The sequence below is a fragment of the Vanessa cardui genome, chromosome 9, assembly GCF_905220365.1.
Source record: "Vanessa cardui chromosome 9, ilVanCard2.1, whole genome shotgun sequence".
NCBI lineage: Eukaryota > Metazoa > Arthropoda > Insecta > Lepidoptera > Nymphalidae > Vanessa > Vanessa cardui.
The window spans coordinates 3,245,422-3,256,582 of record NC_061131.1 but is presented as its reverse complement, the minus strand read 5'-3'; the positions used below and the strand labels follow the sequence as shown (position 1 = coordinate 3,256,582).

The following is an 11,161-nucleotide window of genomic DNA, read 5'->3' as shown; positions in this document are numbered from 1 at the left end:
AAATTTGTTGTCGATGTATTGTGTCGGTATTAATAATTTTAGATGTATATCAAATGTATTGTCGCAGTTTTATAACGTTTGAACCACCGATATTTATAGAGTGAAAGAAATAGATCTATTTGTATCGAAGCTTATCTCAAATGTATGAAATTTAGATTATATTGCTAAAGCTAAGTGAAATAGTTGATTTTCTTTATTAATTAGTTCGATAAAGAAGCAAATATTTCGAGATCGTCATCTGCAACAAGTTTCGAGTTTCATCTTACAGAATATCTCTACAGTTCAGCGTTGCACTACATTGTTTCTATTATTATAGATACTTAACTATATAAAATAGAGATATAACAACCTATAAATTATGTTTATTATATTTTGTCAAATTCTACGAGTTTGAGAGATACATTGAAACAGTTTATTTAAAAATAAAAAGTTATTTATCAATGAACTATTTAACTATTTGAAATTGATGTCGTACCAGACTATCCATAATACGTGCTATAGCTACTTACATTGAGATCAGAGTAATATAGGTATGTGAAGTTGTTCAATATTCATTTAATTATTATTTTATTAATAATAATAATTTTATATAAAAAAATTATGATTTTTTGGTGAATATAGCATAAATCTGATTTCATTACGATGAAATATTCCTAATATAAACTCATATCAATAATGTAATGATGTAATATATTTATTAATAAGTAAATAAAAAAATAAACGATAAACTCTTCAAGCAACCGCTTAAAACCAGATTTTTATTTGTATCTTACTTATAACTTTATCAAAAATATTAATTAATACTGAAGTCTCGCCTTAAATGTGTGTGCATCTGTCTCCCATCCGATCAGTGATATCTCAGAAACTAAGAACCCGTAAAAGATTTAGATAACATGTCTTATTTTTAATTAAAAGCAATTTATTCATACTTATCTCAACGGAGTCCGGACATGTTTAATCGCGGCTAATACTCTTTTAATAACTCTGGAGGTATTCTAGATAAAATGTGTTTAATATCATTTAATATAACTATTATATTATAAAGTCAATGACCCTATTACAATATTGGTGGCAGGACTTTGTGCATGCCCATCTAGATAGATAACACCAGACCATCTAGTCTACCGCGAACTCATATTCTTAGTATTGTTGTTGTCCATCTAGTAAGCTAGTGTAACTTCTAGCACAAAATACCTAACATCTTACTTCCTAAGATAAACTCTTTGGCGATGTATATATCGATGTATATATGATCTGCCTTACGTAGCCAACTTCCAGGTATAGGTAGATCGACTACCTATATTAGGAAAATAATAATAAGGCAATAATTTCACGGTGGTCTCGTGATAAGACTGCAAGTTTCAAAGATCCTGTATTCGTATACCAGAGTCAATAAAATTGTATTGAGTTTTTACATGAAGTTTTTCACTCCCGCGGTTAGAAGTGATGATGTCAGTGGTACAATCCCTGGTAGAATCGTTAGTAGTTTGAGTAGACCGTCTGATTGCCGTACTATCAGACTAAAAGATTGTTTGTTATTTAGTTATTAGCAGTTCTTATTATTATTCTTATCATTCATTCAATAGCTCTATATATCAGTAAAACGTATAACGAATAATAATTAAAAAAAAACAAATCATTTCCGAGTTGAAACATAATTCAAAATCAAAAATCGAAATCAAAATAAACTTTATTCAAGAAGGCTTTTTTTATACAAGCACTTTTGAATCGTCCTTTTACAATTAAGTGAAGCTACCACCCGTTCGGAAAGTAGATTCTACCGAGAAAAACCGGAAAGATAATCAGTAGTTACTCTTTTTCAACATTGAAAAACACAAAGTCATGTTAGTTTATACAATTATTTAAATTAATATATTAATCAACCTTCATATATCTATGATTATATTCAACGGGTTAAAATATATTGAAGTCTCGATTGAAGCATTGAAATGCTCAACAATACCAGTACAAAAGTCATAGTCATCACTCAAATAACAAGTTCTGGTTAATAATCGCGAGGGTTTGTTTGTGAGGTAAACAATGAACGGGCATTTTTTACCCCCACGCCGGTGGTCTGAACCCAATCATCTACCTGAGTAGCTTACGCAATTGAACGGGTTAAAAATTTGCATACACCATAACTGTTCCCGTACATAATTACATTTGGGGGTTAATAAACTTTTGCATATACGATAGAAGACAAACTGAGTCTCTCTGACTAATCTTGATACGATGTCGTCCATTGTACGAAATGATTCAGAGAAGCTTTAGGTGTATAATTTGATAAGATTATGTTTTGATACGCTAATATATTACATAGATTATTGTCGAAGATGTCGGAAAAAAAACATCAAGTTTTGTATCAAGCATCTGTAATTAGGTACCAAGTCCTTTATACTTAAAATACAAAATATATTTTACATATCTGACCGGGAATACAATACGTTATAGTATACTGTACCTAGAACCATTTCGGTTCCAACAATTATAAAATACTACCTACCCGCCCGCGCACGGGTACGTGATATGTATCGTTATATTATGACCAAATTACATTAAATTATTATAAATTGTAGCCTATGTGTTATTCTGATGTATAAACTATACTACTGTAAAATTTCATCAAATTCCATTCAGTAGTTTTTTCATAAAAGAGTAACAAATATACATACATCCATTCTCACAAATATTCGCTCTTAGAATTAGTAGGATTATACTTAAAATATTATATTCTGAAACTCAAGTTTTTATTTATTCGTCAATTATATACTCAAAGAATGCAAGTATCATTTACAAAAAAAAGTATTTATATATGTTTTAATATTCCATTTTTAAACATTGATTGCTAACAAACATCAGTTAACAAACTTAGTAGTTCCACGAATGAGTACAGGCTGAGTAATGCCTAGCTAATAGAGACATTACTCTCACTCGTCTACCGTCCATTTGCTTATAGAAATGAATAAAAATCAACTAAATTATTTAGTAGACTAGTTAAATAATAATAAATTTAAAATTCCGAGTATTTCAAGAGCTCCGAAAGCCATTAAATTAAAAGTCCATGTTCCACTCTAACGATTTCAAAAGTGCTCATAAAATAATTTTATTTCACGTTATGAAATATTTTTACAGTGTTGAATTTAAATTATACGCAAAATTAATTTCATTTATTTTTAAATAGATTATTTAATGTCATTAAATATTGCTTCACTAAAATACCCTGAAAAATTATTACAACTTAGTCAGCTAGTGGTACGACTAGCGACATCTATGTTTCCTATTAGCAAGCTTAAACATTTCGAGGTTAAGAAAAAGTTCATGTTTTTCTACAATAATATTTTTTTATCATAAATTTTGATATATCATTAAATTTAGTATTTATTGTAATTTCATAAAATTAATTGCAATAAAACTGTTTTGCATTAATGGTATAATAATTATGGGCTTTGATTATAAATATTTCGACATAAGTCAACCCTCGTTACTCATTCTATTAAAAAAAAAACTCATTAGCGTTTCAACGTTCTAAACTGCACGATTCGCGCCCACTGTATGTCAATATAAAGCGCTAAGCGGACACCGCAGAAAGATGACGCTTAAACTAAATTATTACTCAGCCACCGTTTATCCGCTCCGTGGCTATTCAATTTCCCGAGCTATGCATCTCTGTCGCCGCATCGCCTTTGACTGCGCTCTGCATATTTTATATAATCCTTTCATCAAAACGCCGCGGCTGGCGCTGTGGTAATTTTTCCCGCGCGCGAGCGAGACGCCTAACAAACGGGGTGTCAAACAGCGGTGGGGATAAGACGGCAAAGCTCCCGCAAAGTACACAAAATGCAAAAATGGCGCGGCGACGAGTGACAACGTGTCAGAGGGGGGCGCATCAGAAACTGGCTCAGTTCAACGCCGACTGTCGTGTGTCTCGCACGTGCTTGTTGTTAGTTTAACGCGTCCGCGGCCTGTGACTTGTGAGTGATGTGCTGACACAGAGCTTTGATTGTGAAGTGTTTGTGAAACGTTTTTAAACTGGAGAAGGATAATTTATTGTGGAGCACCATGCTCACATCTAGTAATCAGTATTTGCGACCGGATTACCTGTCGCCTTTACCGACCACCGTAAGTTTCATTTTTTTTTTAAATGTATTTCTAATTTTAAAATTAAAATCGCAAATATTTCACTAAAACTATCAATCGATCAGTTGTATTTTAAATATTTTATTTTATTCGAAATTGATTTATTAAGTTGAGAGCTTTTGTCTCTTAACAAATATTCTTGTTGATGAAGTGCTGAAAGTTGTTAAACTTTAAAATATTTAATATAATCAAGTCTGAACATACAAGTTTCATTATTTTTCTTATTAGTTTTTGCGGACTCCAATATTGTACTTAATATATTTAAGCATAATAGAAAACCTCACAATAATTTATCCTCTATTTTTTTATATAAAATATTGCTTTAATACACATGCTTTAAAGTATACTTAGTTTATCTAAGGATATTTATAGTAAATAAATGTATATACATAAGGGAAAAAAAATGAAATGGCAATTATAGGTCATCAAAATATGTACGTACCATGTCTGTTAAGAAAATAAAGCTTCCGTCAACTTTAATATACGGAATTTGTTTTATAAATGTAAAAATAAAACATTATTAAAAATAATAATAATAGTGTACAAAAACAATGCGACAATAACTAGATTCCATTTTATTCATGACTTTTAATCATTAATAATATCAAAATAAACGTTTAGTCACCGATTTCTGTACAATGTCAAGAAATAAGCAATAAAACGTAACAAATGGTTCATTAATAATCAGTGGATTTAATCCAATGGAATTAATATTTTTTTCAAGCCGATAAACAAGGCTATAAAACATGCAATATTCCGAGTAAGACATTCAATTTAAAATGATTGATTGTGGAGCGAAACGTTCTTTTGAACTATAAATTATTGTCGACGTAATTAATTTAATAAAAAAATAACTTTTGAAACACTATTTTGTAATTTTAGTACCGTTAAAAAATTGTAAGTGTTATTATAAGTTAAGAAATCAGGCTATACAGAAACAATGATTAAATAAAATTAATTACCTGTTTCTTAAAAAGAATTTTGAAATTTGTATTTATTATTTTTTATTACTGATGCACAGTTCAAAAATTTAATTATTTGAAAATATATTACTTCTTCAATTATTAAAAGCATGAGCCTTGAAATATACCAAAGCGTAATTACGCAAACAGTCAATAAATCAAACACAACTTGTTATTAAACTACAATTAGAATCGCTATTATAAATCATGAAATATAATTACAATCTTGCTAGAATCCTATTAGCTTAAATGTTTTTGTGAAATGACGTCGACATTCTGGAAACATAAAACAAATTCCCTCCCCAAAACGTTCGCTCAAACTAACGCCGTTCCGTGATAATAGACGTGACAGCCCGGCAAGTACAGGCGCGCCGCAAATTCAGCGGCACAAATTGGCCTTTTCACTGCGAGATTACATCATGCGGGAGCCGAGTGAAATGTCAAGCGGGGCCGACGGCTGCCAGACGCGCGGATAATGGCGCGTCGGCCGCGTGATTGGACTCCCTCTCCCTCCCGCCCCCGGGCACCCTCGCTCCCTTTGTGCCGTCACTCGCAACCCGACGTTTCATTTCATAAACCTTTCTTTGTTGCAGCTCGACGCGAAAAAGAGCCCGCTGGCGCTACTAGCGCAGACCTGTAGTGCGATCGGCGCTGACACGCCGAACCCTAAGCTCATCTCCGCTGCGGAAAAAGCGAGCAAAAAATACGACGATAAACCAATGCATGTGGATAACAAGCCCAGTTTTAAGCCTTACGAATCGTGCCTAACTTCGAGAGAAAAGACTAGAACACCTGAAGATAGAGCTTCGTCAGTTAACGCTCATTCAAAAACTCCATCATCAAAGGGTAGTGCTTCAACGACTCCCGTTCAAGCGCGATGCAATAGTAACCAAAGTTCGTCGTCTCAAAGGACTTCGCCGCCGGCGCATCGCAAAACGCCTTCCGAGAAATCTGACGAGAGAACGAGTCCTCTACACTCACCCGCTCATACCAAATCAAATTCAGAATCATCTAGCTCAACGTCCAAGTTACCATACCCGCAGAGCACTATGCCGTCCTCAGATACCAAAGAACCCTCCAGTTTCAAACCTAGCGTACCTGTGAGCTCATCAGCTTTCCTCGGCGGTTTACCCCCAACTGGATTTCCGTTACACATGGACCTCATGACAAGCAGCATTATGGCTGCCCAACACCAAGCATTGAAAAATGGATTGAATCCATACCTCGCTTACGCAAGAATGAAAGCTCCTGGAAGCGATTTAGGTATCTGTAGAGATCCTTATTGCACTGGATGCTCTCTGAGTTCACACTTGCTCAAATCTGCGGTGTGCCCAGCGGGATGTGCTCAGTGCGATCACGCCAAAACACCCTTTCAGCTGCCTACCGGACATCCAGCGGCGGCTGCGTATGCTCATGCACAATTAGCCGCTTTAGCAGCAGCATCTCAATTACCCTTTGTATGCAGCTGGATGGCTGGGGACTCTGCATACTGCGGTAAAAGATTCGCGACATCAGACGAGCTACTTCAGCATCTAAGATCGCACACTGCTAGCGGTGAATCGAGTCCAAGTTTATCGATGTTGAGTGCAACTCACCCTCTTCTGCAGCGGACGTATCCTACGCCGCCGTTGTCACCGCTGACACCTCGATTCCATCCATACAGCAAGCCATCTCACTTGGTGTCCTCGCCGCCTCTGCCGTTTCCTCTACCACCACACCCATCTCTTGCGGCTTACTTCCCCTCATACCCGTTATTCGGACCGCGGCCGCTGCACCCTTGAGGACCGTCGGCGCTCCACGCACACAAGAAGGGGGGCGCCGACCATTAACGCCCATGCCAAAAGGACATTCGGAACAGGAGAAAGTGTAAATATAAATTAGTGTTCTTCTAGTTTCCAGTCGGCTCATATCATCGACGGACTTAACCCCAGCGGGGTACGACAGCTGTGATCTCTAACTTGTAATATTGGTGTTGTTATAGTGCACTGACTCTGAGCCCGCTATCGCTTCGTCCCGCGATCGCGGTTATAATTTTCTAGTTAGACTAACTGAATTTTTATGTACCAAATCTATAGTGACGTAATTTAATTAGTTTCTAACTTAAGTTGTTACAATTAGTGAGGATTGTTAATTGTGTTTGTATTTCTTAATCGATATATGTATTTCGATGAAACTTTTGTAAAATTCACATATCTTTTAATATTACGCGCTGAGTGATATGAATGTTGATGTTACTGAATTAAAATTATGTTTTTTAATTTCTGCACACACTTTCTAAATGTGATAAAAGTATTAATTATTCTGAACACATTATAATTCAAACATTAAAAGCTTACGATGGCACCGTGTCTTTAAATAAAAAAGTGTTAATAAATTAAAAAAAAACATTATCAATATAGAATATAAATTTTTAATCAAGCAAAGGTGAAGTAAATTGCGTGTACTATATAACTAGTATATAAAACACTGTAATAGCTGCAAGGATATCTGTTAACAAAGATTTGTTGTTAAAAAGTACATAAAAATGGAAAATATACGTAAATATTTAATTTCACACATTCGTTTCAATGAAACCTTACGACATGCATGCTTTTAAATGAATTCGTTCCAAAACTTGAAAATTTCAACGCTTTAAACAGCTAATTAAAAAAAACTGTTACTAGTAAAATCTATCAAGCTTACGAAATACTTTTTTACGCAACAACAACAAAACAACATTTTTTTTAAATCTTTTACTAAATAAATATAGTGATTTAGTAAGTAAATTTTAATTATTTTTAGTGTGTTTTGTTACATATCCAGCACAAAATTGTGTGTGAAATTTGAACAAAATCATTAAAATTGATTCAAAATACTTAACGACATTTAAGCCACACCATTAAATAAAAGGAAATCAATGAAAACTACATTTAATGCAACTACAGATATATCAGTAATAAAATTCAATTAAGGAATTAATATTAGTTTACTCTTAACTGCTAAGAAAGGTTTAAATTTGTCCTGAAAGATATTACTACACTAAGTTCACATTATACTCATAATATGTCGTATAATGTCAATGATTAACGTCATTATTTAAAAAAATATCCTTTATAATACAAATACTACTGTGAAACCATTTCATACGATACACAATCTAATTTAAATTGACATTTTTTGTGTACAAGGCTAACCTTTAGATTAATATAATTTATTATTTAAGAAATAGCTAAAACCATTGAATATTATCAAAATATTATAACGAATCGTTATCGTAGAGTTTATATCAAAAATTTAAGTTATTTAATTTAAAAAAAATTATTTATCTTACTGAAATAAAATGTTTGAATTAGAAAGAATATATGCTTCATGTTTAATAAATTATTAAATGTTGATTCAATAAAAAAATAAGAATATACAAAATGAATATACAAAATTATTTTAAAAATGACGACGTTTTTGCTCATTTGAAGTTTTATGAAAAATGAAAGACATTATAGTTGAGTAAAATAGTCTTCAATATAACTTAAACCTACGTAAATTTACTGTGAAATATACGTATTTTAACAGACGAAACTCTTAAATCATCCGAGTATTGCAATCATTATTTTAGCTCCGAGCAAAACCGAATGCTTTCCTAAGATATATTCACTAATCATTTTTCTCACCGCTAGCATGATTCAACTTTGCAACGGCCGTAATTAGGCGCGCAGCGGCTTCCATACAATAAATTATGAGCAATTTATCTGTCGTTCTGTCATCATATATCAAGCTATGCAGTGCATTTGCTAGCGTTGAAATATTATGACCAATGTACTCTGCGAGATATTCGTTGACGCCTCAATATCAATAGCATCTTTAAGATTAATATTATAAAATTAATGTATGGTTGGGATTACTAATTACTTAGATATATGTATTTGTTCGATAATATCGTATTTAATGTTATATGCGTTCTTGTGGTCGACCGTAATGTTTAATTATTCTATTATTTATTGCGTCATTAATCACTTCTTTGATTAACAGAGTGATATTATTTTATATCTATTATGAATCCAATTTAGATAGTTCATTGCGGTTTGTTTTTGTCGTCGTTTCAATTGTCGACATTTTAAACATGTGTTAGATTTTGCGTTTTAAATAAATTCCTTATATAATTAAGTAAAATTTTAAGAAATAAAACTGATTAATTTACAGTGACTTAGAACTGAAACGGAATGATTAAGGAATAGATTTTAAGGTATATGACTGTCAAAAGAATAACACCAGTAAGTTATTACTTTAGACTATAATTATTAATTAAATAAGTGAATACTTTATTATTAATAGACTACTAGCGACCTGGCCTGGCTTCGCGGTCATACAATTTGGACTCACTAATATGAACTCAGGGACAATGTAGCTTTCTACAAGTGAAAACACACAAACAAATTTTACTTTTTTGTTACATTAATATATATAACTCACATATAGAAGTAAACGATCATTTCATAATTTTCAAACTGAATCAAGCAATATTCTTAATTATTTTATCTTTTGTGATTTAAATTATTTAACTTAATAATGTCAATAATTTATTTGAGTTTTACAATGAGCGCTTGTTAATATACTACTGCTTATGTTGGTGCTGCAGCATGGTGAAATATGCTCCATTGTTGATGAGGAAAGCATGTGATTATGCTTCCGACACATGCCGAGCATAAGTAAGTATACATACTTCAATCATAATTACAATTTTTAGTCCACACAAAATCAAAATAAACTTTATTCAAGTGATCTTTTACAAGCACTTTTGAATCGTCATTTAACAATTAAACTACCACCGGTTTGGAAAGTAGATTCTACCGAGAAGAACCAGTAAGCAACTCAGTAGTTACTCTTTTCTATCTATCACATATCTTTGTCATCTATTAAGTATATGCTATTCCAACCTCAAGAGGTTTAAAGCCAAATAAACAACATTTGACATCAAAGACATCCAAATTGACGTGATATAATTGGTTGAAAACTTAAATAATCAAATCAAGTCAAAATAAACTTTATTCAAGTAGGCTTTTACAAGCACTTTTGAATCGTCATTTTACAATTCGGAAAGTAGATTCTACCAAGAAGAACCAGCAAGAAACTCAGTAGTTATTCTTTTTTAACATTTAAAAATACAAAGTCATGTTAGTTAAATACAATTATTTAAATTAATATATCCTGCTTGGAAGTCTACAGGTATTAACTCCACGCTTTTTTATCATCTATAAAATCTTGTATTGAATAATATGCTTTTTCAAAATATATGATATTCATTATGAATTATGAAAAAGAATACATTTTGAACGTCGACGAAAGTGTTATCAGAACTTTGGAAGTAAAATGTAACTGGACTTAAATAATAAGGATATATTAATTAAGAACTGTTTTAGCGCACAATATAGCCGAGCTGTCAAAAATCGCGTGGCACATGTGTAGCTAAGGTTTTTTTATATTTATTCCTTCTCTTCTATTGCCTATCTTCATCGCCGAGCACGAAACGAATTATAAACACAAATTACAATTACCTGGGCTTGAACCCGCAATCATCGATTAAGATACACGTCCTAACCACTGGGCAATCTCGACTCTCGCCTTTCCTCACATTGATACATTATTTGAGAATGTATATTTAATTTAACATGTCAATCTAAATTACCTACAAAATGAAATTTTAACATATCTTAATTAATTAATTATTAAATTAAGTTCTGTTCCAATTTTAATTTAACGGAACGCTCGCAGTCAAGTAAAAATATTCAAATTAATTCACATCACGTCCAAAGTCTAGAATGTGCTGAGGATATGGTCAATAAAGTTTGGAAACGATTAATTAATTAAGCAAAAGTTTCGAAATTTTGCAATTGGAATTTATAGAATTCCCAACATACCTTGTATACCAATTTAAATGAATACAGAAATCGTATTCGAGATTGTTGTACCTATTAAAGATTTTCCGATTGGTCAAGAGCTGAATACAAATTATTTAATAAATAAATATTGGACAACATCACATACATTACTCTGTGTATGTGATGTTGTCTAATTTTTATTGTCTTGTG

General features: G+C 32.4%; 1 protein-coding gene across 1 annotated transcript; it reads left to right on the top strand.

Moving 5' to 3' along the window:
- Positions 1-3,835: 3,835 nt before the first annotated feature.
- LOC124532513 (zinc finger protein Elbow) lies at positions 3,836-7,653 on the top strand. Its single transcript, XM_047107430.1, has 2 exons — positions 3,836-4,119; positions 5,693-7,653. Exons 1-2 carry the CDS (start codon positions 4,060-4,062, stop codon positions 6,878-6,880), a joined length of 1,248 nt encoding a protein of 415 aa, XP_046963386.1. The 5' UTR covers positions 3,836-4,059; the 3' UTR covers positions 6,881-7,653.
- Positions 7,654-11,161: the final 3,508 nt, after the last annotated feature.

Bases quoted from the DNA above. Each gene is read 5' to 3' on its own strand.
- LOC124532513 (XM_047107430.1), top strand. From the start codon at position 4,060: ATGCTCACATCTAGTAATCAGTATTTGCGACCGGATTACCTGTCGCCT. The intron at 4,120-5,692 runs GTAAGTTTCATT...TCTTTGTTGCAG, and splicing joins TGTCGCCTTTACCGACCACC to CTCGACGCGAAAAAGAGCCC.